Source organism: Pseudochaenichthys georgianus, chromosome 19, assembly GCF_902827115.2.
Source record: "Pseudochaenichthys georgianus chromosome 19, fPseGeo1.2, whole genome shotgun sequence".
Taxonomy (NCBI): domain Eukaryota; kingdom Metazoa; phylum Chordata; class Actinopteri; order Perciformes; family Channichthyidae; genus Pseudochaenichthys; species Pseudochaenichthys georgianus.
The window spans coordinates 15,682,807-15,709,391 of NC_047521.1; the positions used below are offsets into that span (position 1 = coordinate 15,682,807).

At 42.1% G+C, this 26,585-nt stretch overlaps 1 protein-coding gene across 1 annotated transcript; it reads left to right on the forward strand.

Moving 5' to 3' along the window:
• The first annotated feature begins 1,960 nt into the window (after positions 1-1,960).
• LOC117464752 (ornithine aminotransferase, mitochondrial-like) lies at positions 1,961-11,608 on the forward strand. The gene is given in 12 exon segments (XM_034107402.2): positions 1,961-1,996; positions 1,999-2,167; positions 2,314-2,340; positions 2,343-2,537; positions 2,642-2,737; positions 3,097-3,224; positions 4,288-4,398; positions 4,400-4,411; positions 8,681-8,809; positions 8,958-9,071; positions 9,578-9,722; positions 10,147-11,608. Coding segments are annotated over 12 exon segments (1,323 nt in total). The 3' UTR covers positions 10,308-11,608.
• Positions 11,609-26,585: the final 14,977 nt, after the last annotated feature.

Below are 26,585 nucleotides of genomic sequence, written 5' to 3' on the forward strand. Positions count from 1 at the left end.
TTTTGCTCTGATTTAGCACCACCATCAGGCCTTTTCATTTCCATTTCCGTTTTGTTGTCCATTTACACTTTAATACCCGCTTATTTTGTAGTTGGTATGTATATTTAATTAAAAAATCTGCTGCTTATGTTATTTTTTTTATAGCATTTTATAAATGATAATATTGGTGTTAATGTTCACTTTATTTTAATTTAAGTGGTCATGTATATTTAAGTTATATTTATTTTTGATTTATGAATGTTCCATTCAAAAATGTTATTAAAAAGGCATGTACACCATAAAAGGTGACTATTGAGGTCTATTGTCAGGAATGTTAGTGTTATATCAAATAGTGAATTCTACTGCAGTAGAATGTTGCACGTCTGCACAGTGTTATATGTTCACCGCTCAGTGTCAGTAAATATTGTGCAGTTAGTATTGGACTACAAGATAGATGCAAGCCTGTACAGAGCCAACCGGCCCACAGGGAGGAGTCAGCAGAGGATATTTAACAGCTGGAAAGGTGGAGCTCGCTCTCATCGCTCACCAAAGCCAGAACACAGCTGTTTTTCTGACTGAACCATCTTCTGCTTGTAACATTACCGCGCTTTTTATTAATAAAAGTATATATTTGAACCTTCTCAGAGACTCAATTAGTCTGCTTTTTAAAGCTTCTCTCCTGGACGCGAGAATAACGAACACAGTTATCAGACTTAAAGTATCGATACCCGCGGCTGAAATATCGATACTTCCTCGGAAAACTAAATATCGATATAGGGGAGAGTGGGGTAAGTTGAGCCATTTTTTAGTTATGCTGTCCTCTAAGCAAGGACAAATGACACATAGTAAAAATGAAAACACACACCTATAATTCAGGATGTCTCTTATCAATGGCAATGATAAGAATTAATATTTGATCAAGGGCAGTGAAAATATTACTTCTTTAAAAAAAAAGTTTTGTGGCTCAACTTGCCCCAGTGTAGGGGTAAGTTGATCCAGGTCAGGGGGTAAGTTGAATTGAATTGAATTGATTGATTTTTTTTTAACATGTTAAAAGGAAAAGTAATCATACAAATGGTGATACAATTTCATACATCTTACCAATCAAAGACAGGGTAAATTCAACTTTAAATGTAGCCTACAATGACCTCTTATTATCAACTTGGCCTACTTTCATTTCAGTTCTCCATTGAAAAACTGGCTCAACTTACCCCAAGGCCCATGGTTCACTTTACCCCATAGCCACCAGTTTTAGAAAAATAGGCCTAGCATTACAATTCAGAGTCATATTTGACTTAATGATTCACATGGTTTAATACACTGCTAACACATCAACATATACATATAAGTGTTTAAACCTGGATACTTTTTTTTTGACATACAGCCGATATAGCTGACATCTAAAAATGTACTTTGGACAAGCAAAAAACGTTTTTTTTCTAAAATGTTTACTTAATGAGGATCTCTCTTTCACAGGCAAGGAGAAATGGGAGGAGCTTGCATAATTTCTGGTCACGTGATTACACTATAAGGCGTTGCTTGGTTACAGGGTGGTGGTTCAATTTACCCACTGGCTCAACTTACCCCTCTCTCCCCTATATCGCAGGATCGATTAAATTGCACAGCCCTAAGCAACGGTGTGTGTTTTTTGTAGAGGCACTTCTTTGTTTTGTGCTGTTTAATTCAGGGTAAGAGCATCACTGCCAATGATGGGATTAACATATTAAAAGTCTGGTTATACAGGTGTTGTTTTTTATTCGCTTTTTTAGAGCTTCATCTTTGCTTAATAAGCTAGTATTACCATAGTTTCCAATTAATCAACTAAATGTTTATCAATTATTGTTTTGCTGTTCTAGTACTGCTTCGAACAGAGCAACTCTATTTGTTATCATAAATTCAGCACTGATGCAATCTAAATAGTTTTTTCTTGTTGTTGTACTTGCTTTTTATTATAGACTTGCAGCATACAACCACAAAGGGAATGATTCTCCACCTCAGCCGCAACCTGAGCCGTGTCCGCCCCCCGTTCTGAGTCGAAGTGTCCACTCTGGCACACGTCCTACCTCCACTGCCGCGTCCAAACTCAAATTTGACCGCCAGCTAACTTCCGAGGACATCTACACACGAGAGGACAAGTATGGAGCGCACATCTACCACCCCTTGCCTGTGGCCTTAGAGAGGGGGAAGGGTGAGTCAAGAGCGTCGTATGACAACTAAATAAAAAAAATGGTTAATAGAAAAAGCACAGCATTTGTGTTGCCCGTAGGCTCTGGTCATCTGTCTCAACATGCTTAACATCACTTGTTATCATCAACCTGATTTTCTTTACTCCAGGTATCTATGTGTGGGATGTGGATGGCAACCGTATTATGACTTCCTGAGTGCTTACAGTGCAGTGAACCAGGGCCACTGCCACCCAAAGATCATTGCTGCGCTCAATGCTCAGGCCTCCAAACTCACTCTGACTTCCAGAGCCTTCTACAACAATGTGCTGGGAGCCTACGAGGAGTACGTCACAGGCTTGTTTGGCTATGACAAAGTGTTACCCATGAATACAGGTACGGTCAGAAAACGCCTAAGGATAATTGTATGAAACACCTTAAGAGGTTATTACAGTATGAGTATTGACATTATTATTATTATTATTATTTGTTACATTTAGGGGTTGAAGGTGGTGAGACGGCCTGCAAGCTTGCCCGCAAGTGGGCTTACACTGTGAAGGGGGTTCCCAAAAACCAGGCCAAAATAGTTTTTGCTGGTAAGTAACCCATATGTCTCAATAGACTAGTTATAGGAACAGTTATGGAGTCCAATACTTCTAAAACTTAAGCTGTCAGAGAATATTTTTCAGAAGTAAATGACAACCTCGCGGTAACACTCTGAATCACATTGTACATTTAGATACCGAGTTAAATATTATACAAATACAATTTTTTTTACAGTGATCCTTTACATTTAGGATAATACCACAATACATTACCAACTCAGCCTTAATCCGATGCTCACAACAGAGACAGGATAAGGTGACAACAGGTACCACATGTCATACATTATGTACAAATGTAAACTAAGAGCAGCATGATGAATATTCCATCTCATTTACTCCGTGTTTGTTAGATGGAAACTTCTGGGGCCGCACCATGACGGCCATCTCCAGCTCTACAGACCCCAGCAGTTATGAAGGCTTTGGTCCCTTCATGCCAGGCTTTGAAATCATCCCTTACAACAACATCCCAGAACTGGAGGTATCGGTTTTGATGCAATCTGCATACCGCACAGTCGCTTTAGTTTCTGTTTGAATATCATTGTTAAACACAGTGTCAGTTCAGTGGAATGACCTGTGAGAGTTTCACGCTCTCACAAGCAGCTTATTTGTGAAAAAGTGTCAACCACAGCTGTCAAGTGCCTTGTAAAACGCTTAAATTAAAGGGTGAGGTTTCAGCCACAGCAAACCAGACTCACCAGATTCTGGACTCTCTTTAAACAACGTACCTAACTAACTACAAGAAAAGTTCACCTGCAAGATCATTGGTTAACTTTTATTACTGGCATTAAAGAGGAAACACTGACGTTAGAGGCAGCAAATGTTTCCTTGTGCTTATTTTCACTGTTCATGTTTCTGCTGGGTGGATCCCAATAGCTGCCCACTGCTCCTAGTACTAGACTCCTGGTCTAGGATGGGTTCAAAGCAGAGAACACATTTTACTGTGTGCTGTATGCTCTGCATGTGTAACCATTAAAGAGGGTTTCATCCCTCCGATTCTATTCTATTCTATTGCACGGCATTCACAATGTTTTCCTGGCTAAGACTAACCTGGAGGAACAAAAATAACCCAGAGAGAATGTCTTATTTTAATCAATGCATCTTTCCAACTCATTTTCAGGTGTATAGTCATCCGCCCCAAGCATTATCACTTGAGGGAATTTTTAAGAAATTGCCCAGCTGCCTCTGGAGTCACAAAAAAGGCTTCAATAAAAAACATGCATGCATTTTTTTTTATATATATATATTCTGCAAACAGACTTTGATGTGGACATTTGGCGGTCCACTTTTAAGGTAAAAAAAAAAGTTTAATTCTTAAACTTCCTCAGAACAAGCAGACATGAATCCTTCACTATGTAAACAAAGGGGGTCCAATCACCTTTTGCAGTTGCATATTTCTACACATATGTTATCTTTGAAGCTTTTGCTTTTCCATGTTAACATAGGAACCCTAAGGATTGACTAAAGCGGCTCGTATTTATTGAAAGGGGCTACCTATGGTAACAGAAAGAAATGTCTAGTTTTTTGTTTGTTTTTTACTCCAGAAAGCTCTTCAGGACCCAAATGTTGCTGCGTTCATGGTGGAGCCCATCCAGGGGGAGGCTGGTGTGGTGGTGCCAGACAAGGGCTACCTGACCGCAGTCAGAGAACTTTGCAACCAAATACAATGTGAGTCACACAAAAATAATGAAAATGCAAAAAAGATCTTCCATCTACTTCCTGTACTGAGGTTGTACAGCACACCAATCTAGGAACAAGATTTTGTAGTTTGTTTTTGCATGTTTAATAACCACATGCACAGCTTTTAGGGCATGGTATTTTCCTAAAAATGGAAAAAATATATTTTGTAATTATGAATGTCTCCTCTTAGGAGTTCAAAAGACATGAAGCACAAACTCTCCTCCTTAACAGGAGATTAATTGAGGGAAAACTGCAGTCTGCGCTTCATTTTTGCCCTTTATGTATTTTGTTATCTTGTACAAACTTAAGTAGAGAAGAGTTCCAGGTGACCTGTTTTCACAAGAAGAGACCCGGTTTGTCACAATTCACATGTTATGTCACGCTTGTAGTTTTGTCTGTGTTGGTGTTTTTCTTGTCTTTGGGTTTCCTGTCTTATTGTGTTAAGTGTTCACCCCCGTTTCCTGCCTGTCTGCTTTCTGTCTGTTTCCCTCCCTGATTACCCGATTGTGTTCACCTGTTGTCCTTGTGTTTCTCCTCCCCTGCCCGGCTGTTTCTCGTTGTCATGATTACCCCTTCTTGTATTTAGTCTTGTCTCTGTCTGTGTTCAGTGTTGGGTCATTGTTTGTTGGTGACGGAGTTCACCGGAGAGTGTTCTGTTCTGTATTTATCCTTGGAATAAAGGGTTTCTCAAAAGTTATCTGCATTTGGGTCCTGCTTCCTTCACTCATTCCGTGACAGAATGACCCAACCAGAAATGGACCCAGCAGATGACCCTTTTGAGGTGGAGCTGCGACAGTTTTCTTTTTCCTTTGGAATGTTGCCACGATTGGTGGAAGGAAGCGTCCAGTGTTCGGCTGAGGAGGAGGCCGCCCTGGTAGAGGCGCACCGGTTGGCGATGGAGAAGCCCGACTTGGTGGAATTCTTACCTGACTGGATGTTGGACTTCCTCTGGAGGTGTGAGTTCCAGCCTGCTGACTACCGACGTCTCGGAGTGGTCCGTCTGGAGTCAACCTCTGCTTTCTTCCCCAGTTTCCTGCTTCCTATTCATGAGTCTTATGCTGGAACTCGTCAGGCTTATGGAGGCCACGGAGCATTCAGAGGGCGGCTGCTAAGAGGAGTCGTCGCAAGGCCAGACAAGGAGCCCGGGCCCCAGCAGCCATGGTCCCAGTACAGGCGCCAGCAGCCATGGTTCCAGCCTCAGTCCTGGCCCCAGCAGCCACGGTTTCCGGCCCAGCAGCCACGGTTCCGGCCCCAGCAGCCACGGTTTCGGCCCCAGCAGCCATGGTTCCTGCCCCAGTGCAGGCTCCCGCAGCCATGTTTCCGGCTCCGAGTCCGCCCCACACAGTCATGATCCGGGCTCCAGAGCTGGATCATACAGCCATGTTTCCGGCTCAGGGCCGGCCCCAGCGGCTATGGTCCCGGTTCCGGGAGCGCCCTATACGGCCGTGTGTCCGGCGTCGAAGCTGGAGCTTATAGACAGGATTCTGGCTTCAGCAGCCATGTTTCTGGCTGCTATTCCGGTCCCTGCAGCCAGGGTTTCGGCCCCAGTTCTGGTCCCCGCAGCCATGGTCCCGACCCCAGCTGCCTTGGTTCCGGACCCGGATCTGGTCCCGGCTGCCACGGTCCCATCTCGGGTTCCCTCCTCTGGTTCCTCCTCGAGTCCCCTCTCTAGTTTCCCTCTCGAGTTCCCTCTCGAGTTCCCTTCTCTAGTTACTCTTCTAGTCCCTCCTCTCTCCTCTAGTCCCCTCTTTAGTCTCTGTTCGAGTCCCCTCTCTGTTTCCATCTCAAGTTCCCTCTCGAGTCCCCTCTCGAGTTCCCTCCTTTAGGCCCTCCTCTAGGCCCTCCTCTAGTCCCTCCTCGAGTCCCCTCTCTAGTTCCCCTCTCGAGTTCCCTTCTCTAGTTACTCCTCTAGTCCCTCCTCTAGTTTCTCCTCTAGTCCCCTCTGTAGTCCCTTTTCGAGTCCCCTCTCTGTTTCCATCTCCAGTTCCCTCTCGAGTTCCCTCCTCTAGTCCCTCCTCGAGTCCCCTCTCTAGTTTCCCTCTCGAGTTCCCTTCTCTAGTTACTCATCTAGTCTCTCCTCTAGTCCCCTCTTTAGTCTCTGTTCGAGTCCCCTCTCTGTTTCCATCTCAAGTTCCCTCTCCAGATCCCCCTCGAGTCCCCTCTGTAGTCCCTTCTCGAGTTCCCTCTCTGTTTCTATCTCGAGTCCCCTCTCCAGTTCCCCCTCGAGTTCCCTCTTTTAGTCCCTCCTTTAGGCCCTCTAGTCCCTCCTCGGGTCCCCTCTCTAGTTCCCCTCTCGAGTTCCCTTCCCTAGTTACTCCTCTAGTCCCCTCTGTAGTCCCTTCTCGAGTTCCCTCTCTGTTTCCATCTCGAGTCCCCTCTCCAGTTCCCCCCTCGAGTTCCCTCTCGAGTTCCCTCTCGAGTTCCCTCCTCTGGTCCCTCCTCTGGTCCCTCCTCGAGTCCCCTCTTTAGTTCCCCTCTCAAATCCCCTCTCGTGTTCCCTTCTCTAGTCCCCTCTGGAGTCCCCTCTCCAGTCTCCTCTCGAGTCCCCTCTCAAGTCTCCGCTCGAGGTCCCTCTCCATTCCCTATTCAAGCCCCTACGCAAGTGTCGTTGGAGGTTCTCCGGTTGGAGGATCTCCGGAACTGGCCCATCAGCGCTTTCCTGCCCGGCCTCCTGATCCTGTCCGGTCGACACCGGCTCGAGCCCGGCCCCCTGAGAGCCGCGGTCTTCGCCCTCGAGCCCGGCCCCCTGAGAGCCGCGGTCTTCGCCCTCGAGCCCGGCCCCCTGAGAGCCGCGGTCTTCGCCCTCGAGCCCGGCCCCCTGAGAGCCGCGGTCTTCGCCCTCGAGCCCGGCCCCCTGAGAGCCGCGGTCTTCGCCCTCGGGCCCGACCCCCTGACTCTTCCTGCCGTTGCCTTCGCCCTCGGACCCGGGTCCCTGACTCTTCCTGCCGCTGCCTTCGGTCCTCCATGGTCCCCACCTTGGACTCTGTTTTGACCCCGGGCCGTCCGCCCGAGACCCCTTCCTGGTTCTCGGCCTTGCCCCCGGGCAGTCCGCCCGAATCCCCCTTTTTGGACTGTACCTTGCCCCTCGGGCCGTCCGCCCGTGACCCCTTCCTGGTCCTCCGCTGTGTTCCTGGGCTGTCAGCCCAAGACCCGTCCTCCGGACCCCCTCCGCCCACCCTGCTTGGGGTTTTGGACTTTTTTTTTTTTTTTTTTTTGAGGGGGGGGTTCTGTCACAATTCACATGTTATGTCACGCTTGTAGTTTTGTCTGTGTTGGTGTTTTTCTTGTCTTTGGGTTTCCTGTCTTATTGTGTTAAGTGTTCACCCCCGTTTCCTGCCTGTCTGCTTTCTGTCTGTTTCCCTCCCTGATTACCCGATTGTGTTCACCTGTTGTCCTTGTGTTTCTCCTCCCCTGCCCGGCTGTTTCTCGTTGTCATGATTACCCCTTCTTGTATTTAGTCTTGTCTCTTTCTGTGTTCAGTGTTGGGTCATTGTTTGTTGGTGACGGAGGTCACCGGAGAGTGTTCTGTTCTGTATTTGTCATTTATCCTTTATCCTTGGAATAAAGGGTTTCTCAAAAGTTATCTGCATTTGGGTCCTGCTTCCTTCACTCATCCGTGACACGGTTAAGTCATTTAATTCAAGTTGAGAGCAGCAAAGTTCAATTGTGCCAAAAATAACACAGGTTTATTTTGCTCAGCTAATGAACGTTAGTAGATCTGCCATTTTTTGCAACCATGGGGTAATCTATTTTGTGTTTTTGATTTCAGTACACATTTTCAAATATGATATCCATACACCTGAAGAATTCCATTGTTCACATCAAATAAACATAAAGTCACTAAAGAAGTGCCTTGCCCCCATGGTTTACTTGCTTTGTTTTGATTAGTTTTTGTATTCCTAAATGCCAATTGGATCATGATTAAGTTATTGGATCCCATAGACACTGAACAATTGAGCCAAATTATCCCAATACATAAAAAAGGTCTCATGGCACTATAGTTTCTGACTCTGAAGTCGGGAAAACTGTAACATTCCCCAAAACTATTGTATCTCTACTTTGTCTTGATTTCACTTCATTCCCCCAATCTCCCCTAGTTAGAGCCCCCTGGGGCTAAACTGGTTAAAAAAATAATCTAGCTCCATCAGTTATTATTACACATTGTAAGTGAAGGAATCTACGGGTCACACCAAGACACCGAGCGCTGTAGCAACCTGCTGTGAAAATGACCATTAAAGTCCTCTTATGTTTGTGCAGGTGCTGTGGATCGATGACGAGGTGCAGACGGGCTTGGCGAGGACCGGCCGGCGCCTGGCTGTGGACCACGAGGAGGTCCGCCCAGATATCGTGGTCCTGGGCAAAGCTCTTTCTGGAGGAGTTTACCCTGTAAGCACTTTATCAAGTTATCAACATCCCTATTTCAGATTTATTTTGCAATTATTCCAGAGTCCAGTTATTTTGGACAAGATTATGAATCAGATTAGTTATGTAACTTTAACCTTTGATTGAACTGGTCTGTGTTTGTGTGCGTTAGGTTTCGGCTGTGCTGTGTGATGATGAGATCATGCTGACCATCAAGCCTGGAGAGCACGGGTCCACATATGGAGGAAACCCCGTGGCCTGTCAGGTCGCCATGGCTGCACTAGAGGTCAGTGTCCAAAATATACTTGCCTGTCTACCCTCAAACAACCTCTATTGCTTTACACTATAATATGCAACATACCATAAAGTTAAAATAGTTGAAAGCTTCTACTGCTAAATGTTAAATAGAACAGCATTTATACAGCGCTTTTCCACTCTTTGCGACAGCTAAAGGAACTTTTACGTGTACAACAATCACCTGTTTGCTCACATGCTTCAGAGGCAAAGGCTGCCAGTGCCATACAGGCTGACGTCCAAGTTGAAACCTGCTCAGGGAGACTAACATTCACACACCATTGGGAGCTATTTTTGTGCCCAGTCTCTTGCGCAAGGATACTTTGACATGTTGACATTTCGACATGTTGACTGATGGGCTTGGGATCTAACCATCCACTGATTGGTGGACAACTGCTCCACCTCCTCAGCCAAAGCCGCCCCAGCTACCTCCATAGACTATTAAGCATCAGAAGAAAAGTACACATGTTACATTTTTGGAAATGATTCATTTTGCAGGTGCTTGAGGAGGAGAAGCTGGCAGAGAACTCTCAGAAGATGGGAGAGCTGTTGCGGAGCGAGCTGAGCAAACTGCCCAAAGACATTGTGACAACAGTCAGAGGGAAAGGCCTCCTCAACGCAGTCGTCATCAAAGAGACCAAAAGTAACAATCCTAACCCACACAATTTAAACTACTAGAGTTTGAGTCTAGTATACAAGTATGAAATTGCTGTCTATATGTACTGGAAATCAGCATCAAGACAACAATTTGTGATGTCATTCGGTCATGTTTTTAAAGGAAGGCTTGGTTGATTTTAATTAGTGACTTGGATAACATTTTCTTGGAGTCTGGACTATACTGGGGCTATTTGCTATCCATCTCTAGGATGAACTGTTTTAAAAATACAAATTTAAAAGTGAGATTCCCAACATATTTAAAAGTGAATTTTACTTTGGGGTGGATTTCTCCTTATTTACGGCACCTTCACACTTGCCATTCCTACAATGTCCTTTGTAAGACAATTGAAGTGTAAACAATGATTTGCAGCTTGCTTTATCTGACTTCCATATTTGAACACTTCCCACAGACTATAACGCCTGGGAGGTGTGCTTACGCCTTCGTGACAACGGACTGCTGGCCAAGCCCACGCACGGGGACATCATCCGCCTGGCCCCCCCCCTCATCATTAAAGAGGACGAGATGCACGAATGTATCGACATCATCCAGAGAACCATCTTGTCCTTCTGAACCACAACCCTCATTTCCACAATGCACAGACCACCTTCATGACGATAATCCTGTCAAATTGTTGCTTAACATTCAGTAGTTTCTTTTCATTTCAAATGTAGGGGGTCCTTTAAAGTATATTACTGTAGAAATACAGTAGAATGAGACTGTGTAGAGTGCTTCTAAAAAAAACTGCTGTAAAGAAAAGGTTCTGTAGGGCTGTCTTAGGTAAGATGGCAACACCAAAACCTTTTCATTTGAAAAAAAGAATCATTGCCAGTGCAGTAGAAAGCTGGGAAGATTTTATTGGAATTTTGAGATGTACACTTTTCTTTATTTCGGTTAAGCCACTGTCACACTGTCCCGAAATTGACACTCGATGGACACACGATAAAGGAAATGTTCAAATACGGCTGTGATCGTAGCAACATCGGGCCATTCGTGAGGGCATCTAAGCCATCGTATGACCGCCGGTGGAGTTTCTCAGGCTCCGGCAGCAACTTCGTGAGCGGCAACTTCGTAAGGCACTCGTGAGGGCATCTTGTCAAATCGTGTCATCTTCATGTTATCATCGGTGCATTCACATTCACTCTGATCGGGGCGAATGCCCGATGGCACCGATGATAACAAGATGCCCTCACGATGCCCTCACGATGGCCTTACGAAACTAAAAAGGGTATAATATATTATTTTCAAGGACAGTTGACAGGAAGTTGTTGTTATGGAAACAACATTACGGAGAAAACGTAATATTTTCTATATATAAAGACGGATAAAGTAAAGAACAAAGTCTGAATATATCAGTACAGTATCATAGTACTTTAACATAATTGTTTTTGGTACTTTCATTGCAGTTGTATGTCTTAAATGTAATGTAAATGTTGCCTTCGTGTGTGGTTCGGGGCCATCTTCGTGCGAAATTCCATATTCGTGTGTCCATCGGGTGTCAATTTTGGGACAGTGTGACAGGGGCTTTAAGTCTGACTGTTCAGTGCAGGACTTGAAAGAACTTACATATTGGGCCAGCTATACTCTCAACACCAGGGTTTCCGCACATTTAATTTCTTGAAATGCATGGAATATTTCCAGATTCCGAATCTTTAAAAGATAGGTCAGAATTATAGTGCAATTAAGTTGTATTCTTGGAGAATCTTTCATTAAGTTTTAATCCACAATCCCATGTATCTGTACGTTGTTAACAATTAACTTTTGGATGAATGTTTTATCTGTTACAAAACAATGTAAATGTTTGTCTTCTCAAGGGCAATATCGCCTCAAGTTTTTGCATAATCCAGTGAGCCTCAAATAAATGATTGCAGTTATATTCCCTGTCCTGCTTTTTGTGTAAAAATTATTCAGAGCCCTGTTTCAGGAAGAACGTTCAGAGTTTCCTGTTAGCTAAAAATCAGCACATTGACTCAGAAAAGGGATCGAGATCAAAGCTGAAGCAGCTCTTTTTACACCCAACCGTCACATATTTGAAGGGATTTTAAACAAGTCATTTAACCACAATAACGAGTTGACATTATTCACCCAACACCGCAAAGCATACAGATCATTTCAAATGTCAAGGTAAAAACAGGAATATTGTGAAATGACTAGAAGTAACACTAGATGGTGCTGTGCCTTTACCGAATGAAAATGAGTTCTCAGATGAAGTGAATACCCTTATATGGCAGGTGTTGAACACAAAGCTTCAAATAAAAGGAAATGCACAGATAGTCAAGACTTATTCACATCAAGGTATGAAGTCCCAGAATAACACGGTTGAACCCTAAAAGCCACAACCTGGATGTTCAGTCCTTCAGCCCGTCACCCAATCCTCCAGACCAGCGCTACACGGGGACCTCCACTGACAGAGATTTGACATATTTGACACTTTTTGTTCCCTGAAGATGAGCTGGATGTTGCAGCAACAACCTCTGGTTGGCTCCAGAGACAGTTGAAGGCTCTCTGCCCCCCGAGTGCTGACCTTCAGGCAGCATAAATCCTGCTGCTCACACCGCATCACTTATCATTTCACAACAACAATAATATAAACAGCAACAGTAGTGGATTTACTAATGCAATACGGAACTGACGGGTGTTATCTGAGGAAGATTTAATCTCCAATATATATATGCTGGTGCGAATACAATTTGACCTTTATGTAGGTTGAATGGAGAGCGGCAGATAAACAACTTTGTACTTGCTTTCCATTCTCTGTTTATTCAGAACCAGGTGGGTTGGCAGATACGCGACAGATGGCCAATATTTCATTTTTAAACAGATGTACATACATGGAAACATATTGCATGCTGTTATGGAGCAATGAAATCCACTCTAATTAGCTTAATGCGTTGCCCTTTTAATGGCGTACTTCTAGCAAACTCCTCTTGAAAGGCTTTCCATTGAGTGCAAATATTTTGTATTTGATTTATCCGGGGAAGGGTGGAATGTTTACACTTACTTGCTTTTCCCCCGGTCTTTTAAACCACAACTCATGGTCTTTCTCATCTGTTATCATGTCACTGAAGTTTTGGAACAAACTACTGCTGATAAGGATCGTTTGATGCGATTGATGGCTCATGAAACAGCAATCTGCACTACATGTTCCCCTTTAAGAACTGTACTGAAGTTATAAGAAACATATCATCAGAGGTGGGAAGTAGTGGAGTACAAATACTTTGTTACTGTACTTAAGTAAGTTTTTCTGGTATCAGTACTTTACTCCACTACTTATTTTTCTGACGACTCTTTACTTTTACTTCTTACATTTTGAATACTATAATACCTACTTTCTACTTCTTACATTTTCAAAACAGGCTCGTTACTTTAGTTTTAATCTGTGTTTGGTGGCGTGAGTCATTGCGTGCCTATCGATCTGTGTATCCATCATTTCCTGGTCTTCTCTAAAGAAGAGGGACCAATGAAAACTGTAATTTTGCCGTTGTTCAGCATCGAAACATTCATTAGCTAACAATGACATTATTGTTCTATTTATATAAAGTGAGGTCAGTTACTCTTTAAAACTGTTGGTAGTTATGGGTACATTTACTTGAGTAAAGAAGTATAGTCAGTAACACGAGTATCTGTACTACTTAGTAAAGGATGTGTGTACTCTTGCCATCTCTGCATTTCATTAAGAATACATATAATTTCCACCACCGGTTACAAACTTTACTCATCTCTAACTTCCAGGCCAGCGACTACAGATCAGAGTGTTGTTTCATCAGCTGCACTGTCAGAACAGCCCTTGTCTTTCAGGGCGAGAGTGCACCCAGCCTAGCATCCAGCACAGGTTATTATTTCATACGAAGTGCAGCTGAGAGACGAGTGTGGCCCAGAGCTTGCTTGTGAAATATGAGTGGAATCCAGCCTGGCAGGCCATGTGAGGGTTATCACCGGGTGACACCCAGCCATGCTCTTGGGCCCTGTGCATGCTTTGATCCTGCACTCCGCTGAGACCTGCATCCCACTCAGCCCCGATAGGAAGGCATGGCGTATTCCACAAATGAGCTCCAGTTTTGGCAGAGTAGTGACAGGCCACAGGCTCTGAGAGGATCTTGGAACACCGAGGTCCAGCCTTTGTCAGCCTCAGCCAAAACCTGAAGATTTTAAGAAGCTTGATTTTTTGCCACACACACACTCGGTGCCAACAGTCCGCCCGGTCCATTCAAGCGTGTGGTGCAAGGCTGGCTTCAAACACTGATGTGTGTTCCACCCATTGACTTCCACCACAATACTCCAGACCAAGAAGGTCAAGAGGGGCTCATCCAGAGTGGATGGCTGCTCTCAATTCAGCCCTTTGTTCCTCGCCTCTTTTTTTCCCTGTCTCTCCGACCGACTTTCCTTTAATTTGTTATCTCTCCCTGTGTCCCTTCTCTCCTTCTGCCCCTTTCTCTCTCTCTCAGCCAGCCCATTTGTATTCATACCTTACATAATGTCAAAATCAGATGGTGGTACTTAGCAAGGATATAATCAAAGTATGGCAACTGAAATTTAATTCAGGTTAAGTTGCCGTCAAGAAGAGGATAAATTATCCAACTCTGTACCTATTATAAATGAGGAGAATAAGGTGCCAGTTTGAGAATTATGACTGATGCACTGCTGGAATAGTATATGCTATTTGTTTTTTTTCCTTTTCCACCACAGATAAATCACAGGAACACATTGGAATCGCCTGCCAGAGCTCATATTAATGGATCTCTTGCATCGGGTTTATGACATCTGAGTGCACTGATCAAATACATGTGCATCTTAAAGGGCAAATTACACATAATTTAAGAGTAATGTGCACTGACCGTTTTTCTGTCCACACAGGGGGATATATATATATATATTGATTAGGAGCAAGGTCCTCTGAATGATGTTATCCTCGCTGCAGATTTGAAGCACATTGTGACTTCCAGAACAATCCTTTCAGTTGTCATACTCTCAGCTGATTTATTCCTTGGTTGTGGACACCTCTGCAGTCCTTATGAATCTTTAAGAAGGCGAATATGACAGGTTTTAGAAGTTCTAGGCTCAACACCTTCTTTTTGTTTTTATCTTTACATGACCAAAGATAGTTTTCACATCACAGGGGACAAATACCTAAAATAAGGCAAACAATATATGCATAATAAATCCAGCAAATGTGCAAGAATCTATACATATTTTTGTCAAATACTATGTAGAACTACATAGAGGAAATCTATATTTTGTACACTACGAAACGTATGGAAGATTAATATAAATAAGTGAATTATATAAATCAGTACACAAATGATTTGTGTTGGGTACTTATGGTACAAATAAGATATAATCGTAAAGGTTATTAAACTAATTCTAAATCCAATGCAACTTCACATGTCACAGAAGGTTTGTTAAATCAAGTTACATACACATTTTCAGCGTTTTGCTTAGAATCTTTATTGCTACATCTGAAACTACATTGAAAAAAATGAGATAAATCAAGTTTTAGGTTAGCGAATGCACATTTCATTGACACAAAAGCCAATAAGAAACTGAGTGCTATCGCGCTGTAGACATTTAGCAGGAAACCGCATAAATTAATTACAGTGAAGAGCCTCTGATAAATTGCATTTCTGCGTGTATCTCTGACCCCTGTGGAGCTGAATGCAAAAGAGAGGAGAGTTATTCATCTACCTGTTGTTCATGTCTCTGGGCCTCCTCTATACTTTCCATTCGAAAATAAACTTGATTAAAAATTCATTTAATTTCTTTATCCACAGCCTGGAACATTGCAGTCTGGGTTTTTGATTGGAAAGATGTAATTAGAGTCAATGGAGTACCACTGGATGAGCTTCTCTTCACCATAATGAATGGGGAAAGATCACAGCAGAGGTAAGAGACGACTGCAACCAAAACCCTGGGCGGTGACTCTGTTGCCTGAGTGTGATTTATTCAACAGATGTTTAAATTCATGTGAGCATGCTCCATCTCTATTTAAGAAATGCCTGCAAGAAATCAAAGATAGTGGAGATGCCAGGAGAGATACCAGCAGTGAGTGAATGTCAGCGCCTCAAAGCCATCAGTTGTATCGTGATAGTATCAGAATCACACTTTTTAGTAGCCAGCATTTACTTTAACCACAGATTTAAACCTGATCCAATTTGGTCCAGAGTGAAATATTTCAACTTTAATATGATAATAAGTATTGGTTGATTTGCCATGACATTTAGCACAGATAGTTCTGGTCTTTAGAGATTGAACCCTTCTTATTTGGTCATGCCTCGTCTCATGTATCTAGTGTAACACTTCAAAATGTACTGCATGGATTGGCACAATATTTGGTAGAAACATTTATGTGCATCTCAACATTAGTTTAACTAACGTTGAATTTGGTTTGGTCTAATTTTCATCAACTGTCACTATTTAAAGGACCTACGTATGCTGGATTAAGCGGGATATATTGCAGAAATGTAATATAATATTCAAAACTAGCTTTTCATTAGTGTATGGCCACCTGAAAGTGAAAATTGTTGCATTTTTGTTAGCTTATAATGAGCCATTCATATCTACATGGGAAGTGGGTTCTCTACCGCCATTTTTCTGCAGTAGCTCACAATGGACAAACCAAACTCTCGCTATAAAAAGGGCCTATCACTTTATTTTATCGTACTTAAAGGTTACAATAGTTCTCCAAAATGCTTGCTATTTAGTTCTACACACTGGACAACAACAACATCCACAACAGTCAACCTCTGCCCAATTCATTGGTTTAGTGCTAGTGTAACAGAAAGGTATTTTGCTCACTTACTTACTTTAATAATATCATTGTATGATTCTTACTTGCTAATGTTTATCTCTAACTGGCTTTCACGTCTTTGCCAATCTTGGGAAATGTCCTTATTAAGAAGATTTGTCTGGATCTTGATCGATACACTTTATGTGTGCACCAACAATATGACCTTCAACTTCTGTTGAACTAAGAACATCCTGATACTGCCTCCCTAACTCCCTTAACTTCCAGAAGGCTCCTTTCATTATTAACAAGTAAAGCTTGACCCCCCTCCCCCTTTCTCCTCTCTCTGTGTTTAAACATGCAACCCAAACTCTACTCTTCGTCTTTCACTCTGCAGATAGTATGCTCTCTGTATGAATGACTGAACCTTTCTTGCAAGAAATAAAATACGACAAAGACAGCTGAATGGTTTGATTCTTTATCCATATTTGATGAATACAAATGCCACAACACTAGCAAATACAGTACAAGCATGCTTAGGATGGTAAACATTATACTTTAGTTTGAACATATAGATTTTTTTGTAATGGATAGAGCAGAATAGCTGATTCCCCTCCTGAAAACAAGAGAAAGTTTCAACCTTTCTGAGTTTTATGAGGATTCTAAATATTTAATGCACTGCAGATTCTGCAAAATGTCTGCCATTGAACTTTGGTGTTAAATGTGAGAGTACTGGAGGCTAGCTGGCACCATGTGTCCACTTTCTTCTAAACAGAGGCTTTGCTTTTGGTGTGTTGCAAACAGTGATAGCACTATTTTTTAAGTGCATCAAAAAAGATCAGATGTTTGTTTGAGCACTGGGCATTTTTGTTAGTCTGTGTATTTAAATCTGAAGTAATTATTATTTTTGGTGAAGTATGATTCATCCAAGTCTTTGTATCAGTCCCAGTTGGTGCAACCATCCTTAATGAATTGAATTTCCATTGATCTCAGCCAGTTACAAGTGTTTAAACTATTCCAGTAAGATGTACACGCTCACATGTGGCAACCCGTGACATTGAGACCACATTAAAAGGAGGACTTGTGGTTTTAAAATACGCCTATGGGTATTTGGATGATACGTAAGCCGCAGACAACACCAGTCACAGTTGCTTTGCATTTTTCCCGCCCTCTTGTCTCTACTGGTTAACCAAAGAGGTAGTTTGCTAACCCGGTGGTGGCCGTACACATACTGATGCTTCGTAAAGAATCGACTTTACGCTACAGACTGACCACAACCGCTGCAAACAAAGCTTCAGTGTTTACAGAGTTCATGTCTGAGGCTAGGGAAGAGGAGGAGGCAGCAGGAAGGAGGAGGAGGACAAGAGGGGGAGTGATTCTTGGTCTCAGCTTCCACTGCTGAAGGGAGAGAAAGAAATGGCCAGAGGAAATGGGACCATAATGGTGCCCTCAGGAATTCAAGGCTCAGACCTAAAAACATGGATCGGTCACTCTACAAGTCCTACGAGAGGAATCCTTCAGAGTTAATAACACAAAGGAGAAACTTTATGACACCTGTGGGAAGGGGAGGAAGAGAAAATAAGTGGGTATATGTGAAGGATAAATTGCCCCTGTATTGTGCGTGTCCTTTCAACAATGGGATGGGATGTACTGGGCTGTGTGTAGCTCCGATCCAAGGTGGTGAATGCTAAGAAGAATGTGTTTGTGTATCAGGAAGCAGAGGCAGAGGGACTCTTCCCGGGAAGACTGGCAGGCTAAAGTATCACGCGGAGTCTTGCGGTGACAAGGAGACTACGAGATTGGGTTGGGCGAGCTGCCACAGAAGCTCTCAGTGTCATAAAGCATAAATCATGACACTAAGCATCGCTGTGGCACTCTCCGTCTGATGCAGCACTACTTCTCTGTGAAGTGGTGGAGCTGGGCAAACATGAAGTGTCACTTTTCAACTTCAGCCGTTTCTGTCAACGTCTTTCACGGTGGAAGCCATCAAAGACACATAAAAGAGTTGTGATAATGCTCGGTGCCAGTGTTCAATATGTTAATGATAGCATGGTGCAACACACTGTAAAAAAGGCTGCCCTTGGCCCAAGGGCATAGAGGCTATCCACTGAGGTGAAATGAATCAGCAATGTTGTTCCTGTTCCTTGTCTGAGCTAATGAATTGCTAATGAGGTATGTCAAATTAAATTGTTCACAGCAAGTCATCTATCATAAGTCCAGAGTGTTCCCTGTCTGGTGTTTTGGTTAGAGACAGTAAATAAACTGAGGTGGTGATTATTTTCACAGCTTCAGGCCATTCAGTAATTTTCAGCCATGTGGGGTTTGTGACCAGTAACAAAAACCAAAGGTAATATATAGGCCAACTGTAATAAACACCGCTTAACTTAAAGGGTTTCATTTTTGTTGAGACAAGTTGTTTGTGTTCAGAGTGTGTGCCACGTATAGACTGACTGGTAATATACACTGGAAGTCTATCATCAGGTTTTATTTTTCTTAAATATATTGTAGATTTTAAGTTGACCTTAAAATGCTTTCACATGGTTGCAGCTGTAATGGATTGGAACAAAACTAAAATGCACCATAAATACTAGGTGAGCTTAAGTTAAAGATCACACATTTGGTTTAATAAGTATGTTGGTTAGGTAACTGAAGGTACACAAATATGTAAAATTAATTCAACGTTGACTTTTGGTTTCACACAGTGTATCTCAATCTCCTGGGTCAAAGTGACATGTTTGCTTGACCAATCTATCCATTCATCCATGCTCTTTTGTATAAATATGATACATCAAAACAAATGTAATCCAGGAGAAAATGTGTTTACCCTGAAACATAGTTCACAAAGCAATCTTGTTTAATTGAAATGTAATTTTTAGTATCCCAGGCTGCATAATAACAGCAGTGGACTATTTTATTGTACTCCTGCGCTAGTTTAACACGGTATTACTGACTATTATGTATCCATTCAAATTAAGTATACAGTTATCATTTGGCAGAGTATATTTGTGTCTAGATTTCTGTGTCGAATGTAAAATGAGCAGTGACAGTGAAGCTCTAATTAAAGGCTACATGTCATTTTCTCAAAAGCAATCCCTCCTGACACATGGTATGAAGGAAGGAAAATGATTACAAGAGGGATGGACATGCGAATGACAGCCGAGTCTCCTCCTGAGTTTGTCAAGTCATGACAAAGTGTGTGACATTCCTTATACAGACGAGTGAATGTGTGGGGCTCCATTTGAAGGCTGCAACCACAGAGGAAGTTGCCAGTGATTGTTAGACTGCAGCACAGTCACATTATATTTATATTCACTGCTCCTTCCCCGTATTTAAATCAAATCCCTCACAGGGAGACACTGATGAATACAATCACTCGCAAAATTCTGTCGCTACGGCTTCCTTTGACTTTTAACTTTCAATTCTGACTCATGCACCTCCAGAATTCAAAGACGTTCTGCTGAGCTTTGATCCTTAAGTGTCCTGCGCAATTCTGCTGATCCTGCACGTTCAAAACCTCATGGTATGTTAGTGGCACACTAGCTTTCCACTGGGCACATTTAAAGTAGTCCCTCATACTTCCCCCACCACAGCTTCATGCCCGGGGGCTACCAGCACACCGGCTCTGACAGCCCAGTGCTAAAACCGGTTGATGCTACAGGACTACGACACAATATCCGCCTGACTTTACAGAAGCCTGGTGAGGGATTACCTACTATGAAGTGTGTTGACTCTTCTAGGTTCGTAAAAATCCTCCCATTTTCATAAGAAATTACCATCTAAGGTGGATTGTTTCGCAATATGCATTTGTTTGAACTGAAAAAAGACAAATGGGAGGCAAACAAAGCTAAATGTGACTGAAAATTAAATATTTCTAATTTGAAAAGCATTTAAAAGAATGTGTACTTGCATTTCAAAGAGTGTATTTCTATACTTGGCCAATCACGATTTAAATATTTAAATACAAATGTTGTTGAAAAAATGTGACCTATGTTAAACCAAATTGAATCCACTTTTAATTTAGCAGTAGGCCTATAGGCATTTTTTTGACCCGCCAAACCGTGACCAGGGTTTCTCTCTCAGACTCCCTTAATGTTTCTCCACTTGCACTAGTTAGAACATGTCTGGCTTGAAATCACTGACCTTTATGTAAACTGCAATTTAATAGGGTGATAAGGTCTACTTCGCTCTATTTTCAAAGTATACATCCATCTTTCTAAAGGTGTTGACACTGCAATAACCCTGGCTTTCAGCAGGCTCCTCACAATGCTTGCTTGCTTACCAGTAAAAGACCAAACAAGCAAACCCTTGACATTTTCGCAGACCGCTTCATGAAGTCCATAAATTGTTTGTATTTATGATTGGGCTGCCATGGTGCTCATAATTGGAGTTGTGAAAGGTTTGCAACACTTTGACCTGCTGACCAAAGTAAAACACATACAGTAGGTTCAGTTATTCATGGGAAGAAGTCACGCCAACTTCGATTCATTCGGATTGGTTCTCTCCGCGTGCGCTGGAACTTGTGTAAGTCTCAATAAAAAATGTCAGCCAAAAACATAAAACCTTGACAGGACAAGGACATTTCTGTTTGTTTTAGTAGTAATCTTGAGGCAGACATAGCCAGCCAATGAAAGCGTTGTTTGTTCAAACACCTAAAGCTCCATGAATCAATAGTTTCTATATTAACAATTGATTGAATGTCTACATCTAAATGACCTGATCTGTTTACTCTACAAGAACTTGTTGGAGGTTGTGTCCAGACTGAACACGAAGTGATTTTGAGAGGTTTCTTGACTAATTGTGAATAGAACAATGCAGGAGAAAGCAATCAACAAAACTTAAAATTTTTCTAAAATGACAATGTGTTTTCTGAAGAAGTGGTACTAAGAGAGGGGTTTGTCGTGAATACATTTTCTTTTTTGAATATATCTGAGGTTGAAGTCTCACTAAGGCCCCAATCCCATCGAAATGTGTGGCGAGTATTGCTAGAAATACATCGCCAGCAAACCCCTTGTTTTCCAATGTCACTGTGCTCCTTTCTTTTGATGCGTCTCCCTATCATTTTGATATAAATAATAAATAAATGTTTTAGTTCAAGTGCTGCCGCTCAATATCATACTTCTAATGCAATCACTAACACTACCAACCACTACCTTCATGTTATGATGCTGGTAGATGTGCTAGGAACAGAGGGAAAATATAAAATGCAGATAAAAAGGGTGATATGAACAAGAACTATACAATTCAAGGGCAATTGGACACGTTGCATTGTTCGATTGAAGTGGCCACACCCATAGCAACGGGTCTCGGTGTAATCTGGACCTATACCACATACTTACTTTACACACTGGGGCTACAGCTAATGCCTGCACAGTCTGCTTATTTGCTGTTTGTGGTGATCAATTTGGCAGTCCATATTATAAACCAAGGCTAATGTCACTGGAAATCAACTCAAGCCAACTTTCAGACCACGCCAGAGAAATAGGCAATCAGACACCTCAAAGACAGAATGCTTCACTCTATAATGGTCATCCACCTCGCTGCATTGTGGTCAGTCACCTCTGTGACACACAGTTCAGCGGTTTGTCTGGGCGGACAGGGAGGCTCTGTAATGTTTCATAATCAAGCCGACCCGTCCGAGCGTGGAGAGCAGCTGGACTGAGCTGACATTAGTATGACCCTGGTGTGGCTTGGTGACAGAAGATGGAGCTTTCTCCCGCTCCCCTTCTCTTTCCCTCTTATTGCACGGTGTCAGATGGAGAATTTTATGTGACAGAGCAGGGGGAATGAAATGTGCTGGCACTCTCCAGAAATGTTAGATTGGCTTTGTAGCTTCTACTGTTCTGCAATAACTGATGGTCAAAGCGCACATCAGTCTAAGCAGAGGAATACTCGCTCAGACAGCTTGATTGCAGATGCAAATGTAATCTGATTTGTGGGAAGACACTAAACTGGACCACAGGTTGACTGTAAAAGATCGATGGATTTATCACAGACAAAAAAACAAGGGCTTTTTGGATTTTAAATCTAGTCCCTGACGGTTCTGGGGGAAAACAAAGTAGGCTGCTGGTGTGGAGCCTTGCTGTAATCTGACAGGGTGTGATAACATCATGTTTGGCATTTATATAGCTGTACCTGGAACAGCTCTCTCTCCTCTCCACCCATGACAGATGCAGCAATTAGTGGTAGTGACGACTGCCAACTGCTGACATGGCTTTGTATCGCCCAGCCCATCTCCTCCCACTGTGCACCTGAATCATTAGCTTATCTCTGTACCTGGTGTCCAACAGGGAACAGCCAATCACAGAGGCAGCCTGGGCTCAGACAGGGGTTCTCAAGCAGTATCGATATTTTCGAACTCTTTATTCAAGGCTAGTATTTATTACTTGCACACACCACACAGCCATAAGAAAAAAATGTATACCCATTGGGTAAAACAGGACTCTTCAAACAAAGATCAAAACAAATGTTTTACTGCCATTGTATGTTAATTTACAAGGTATTAAACTGCAGCTAACCAGAATGACAGTTTCATGGTACAGTATCAATGAACTGTCACCTTTTAGACCACAGAGAATAAAATACTTTCTGTTCATTGCCTCTTCATCAACGATTATATTTTACATAACTCAAACTTCCACTATTACTTGTTGTGGTTTTATTGGTTTGAGTTTACTATTAAAGAGTATAACTATTACTTCAATGTTTAAGCATCTCAGTTGAAAATGAAAAAGCACACGTTGATGGTTTTTGTGTGATTTAAAGGCTGCCACCCGTTTTCTTCAAGAAAAGTCAAAGAACAAAGTTAAACCTAATCTAAAAAAAATTGGTGTTGTTCTAAATGGATTTTGGTTGAACTTGCATATAAATATGCTGCAACAAATATTTTGAGCCAATGACATCCCAATCTTACCACAGGAGCCATTTGTTACTTGCCTTTTTTAAATTACCTGTGGAAATACCATTTCTATTTGCGTACCAAATGTATAAGAACTGAAATACAACAGCTATCATGGTGGAGACATGTTAAATTACAATGCGTAAACACTTAAATGTCTAAAAACTCTTTGTTTCTTTTTTGACATGCAACACAACAAACACAAAGTACTATATTTAGAATCCTCCTGCAGTAAAAAGTCCAAAGAAATATCATAAAGAAATGTTCCTGAATTAACAAAGCCCATTTCACAACATGTCAACATTTAAATTGCACTTTATTGCTGTGAATATCATGGTGAATACACAGGCAAACCAAACAGCCTCGATTTAACAAACTTACTATTGTGTCTCACAAAGCTCACTTTCAGGGCAGCAGACTGAATCTGAACTCAATCCAAGAGCTGGGGAAAAAAAACCAGACTAAAATGGCTCTACAGTCGAAAACCTATCCCCCCCCACTTCTCTTCTTGCCCATCCATTAATAGTGAATTCATTGGTTGCCAAGTCTGGGCCTAAACCCCAGATAGATAACAGGTAATGTTATCCGCCTTGACATTTCCCCAGCAGAATGTAATCTCTGGAATTTAAGTTACATTTCTTCAAACATTGAGACTTTTCACCACCCGTCCTGTTTTTCTCCTCTTTTCTATCGATTTTGTACAGAGACAAGAGTGGAAGAGGTGGGGATGGAGGAGGTAGACACACCATTATAGAAGCCTGGCTTTCTGAATCATGTTTTCACCGTGTTAGGCCGGGATTTCTCGTGGCAGAACGTAAATGGACTGCATCTCTACATTACAGCTGTGTTATTGTGAGAGAGATGCTGAGTGATAGAAAAACGACAGGGTCAGTGCCACTTCACTGTCTGCCATGATGAGCTGCACAAATGCACAACAATGACAAGAACCTGACATTCACTCTTTTTTCAAAGACACACTCAACAAGAAAGAGGCAAATAACATCCTTCAAACCTGCCCTTGTAAATATTGAGATTTCTAACAAAGAAAGCAAATGCTGCTATTTAGTTTTGTTCCAAGCTGTTGGAAGATCCTTATCTCTTTTTCTAACCAAAAAGAGCACAGGACTAGAAGAAATACAGTGTCCACGAGTACAAAAGAAAGTGTCAAAGTCCTTGGAGGAAGAGAAAAAAAGAGCGCTGCGGAGCCTGTGCGGGCAGCATTAGTGCTACATCCATCCCGGGTAAGGGGGGTGGAGCGTGGAGGACCCGGGCTCTTTGTTAGGAGGTGAAAGATGGACAATGCCTCCACTGTGAGCTGGGAGCAGGAGCCGTGTCTCTGCTGGTTCCATAAGACTGCCAAAGCTGGTCACAATTATGCATTTCTTTTGTTATATAGACTTTTGTTTTCCATACTCTTCCACCGTCTTTCTTCCTTACTCTGTCCAGCCATTCAGTCTCTATGCCCTTTTTAAATCCTAATGATGATTTCACCAGCATATCAGAAAACGATCCTAAATTACCACCCAGTTAAACATCTCCAAACACCTAAATACCCCAATATTGTTTTTTAGGTTGAGTAAGACACTGTGCTTAAAGAGTTGGTGGTATGATTGTAAATGTAAAATTGGACTTGGATGCAAGCCAAACTTCTTTAAAATAAGAACTCTAGGCCGGACTTGAAAGAAACGTATTTAGTATGAAGGACTGACCAAAGGTTTTGACTTTCAATTTGCAAAAAAAGGACTTAAGACTTGACTTTGATGGAATTTGACGACCGTTTTTCAAATGGTTCGATACTTGATATCTTGAATGATATGAGAATTTACTCAAGATTCTTCCTTTTGACTTTAGACTTGAGTCAATCTTCTCTTGAGACATGACGTGGGCATATCCCCAACAATAAAACAGCTGACCCAAGACTCAAAGACAGTCTTGAATAACTTAAGATTGGACTGGGACATGATATGACATGAGACTTGGCTTGGACTCATCTTGAATGCAGAGGCAGAGGACCTTGATTTTAACCCCCAACTATTATCCTGTGTAGAATAATGAGATTTGGCCAGGCTTAGTCTGAATACCTGATTTGGACTTGGCTGTAAAGAGTTTAAATCAGACTTTGACTCATCTTGATTGACTTGAAACTTAATTTTATGAATAGTTTGACTGGAGCTTGCCTTGATTGCTGACTTGTATCAAGAAAGTTGAACATGTGTCCAATGAACTGGCACTTGACTAATTATCATAGACCAGACAATTAACTGGGGCTTGTCCTAAATAACTTGTGACTTGGACAAGGAAAACGAAAGACTTGGTGTTGTCACATATGATTTAACACTTGATCTGGACCTGTCTTAAACTGTGAGGTTTGGCTTGGTCTTGTCTCGACACTTAACTTGGACATGAATCCTCTAAGATTTGATTTGGAATCTAAACATTTTAGAGATCTCGAGTACCTCTCTAATGACCTAAGACATTACTGGTCATAAAAGACCAATTGTCTCGAATAAGACCAGTCTTTTTGTGAGCTTTTCCTTGGCATTGTTTTTAACTTGACTTGGATTTGAGTGAATTTATGTATTGTGTAGCCTACATGTTCACGGTAGTCTGCATGTTGATTTATTTACTTCACACACAGCCACATCTCTTCGCTAACAGGAAGGGAAACTGAGAAAACATGTACAGTGTATAAAACGAGGTAGTGGTGCTTGTACTTTCAGATGCGCTTGATGTGCCAATAAATAAAGGATACATAATATGCTTCACATAAATGTTGACGCAGCCAAGTGTGGAATATGGGAGCTATTAAACGTAAAGAGGGTATTTTTTACTGCACAGCGCCAGGACGACTGCTGAGGAGAGCGCGTGGCGGCTTCATTTTACTTTAAGAAACTTTTAGGAACGACCCTTGAGTCTCATAGTCAGTACACTATAAAATCTGAATAGCTCTCCAAAAGAGGTAGCATGGGAAGAAGTATGAAAATGGATCTATGAAAAGAACGAGTGTGTGTGTGTGTTTGAATATGCATGAGAGAGAGTATAATGAGTGAGATCAATGACTTGTCTTTCTCTCTTGCAATCTAAAAACTATGGTACATTAAATCAAGTTAGGTGGATGAAATGCCATTTTAATATGCAGCATATTGATTTAATTGTGCTATACTTAGACTGAGTGGCTGTTTGTTTCAAATAAACCAACCCTGTCTCCTAAAAATTACGTTCCCACAGAACTAAA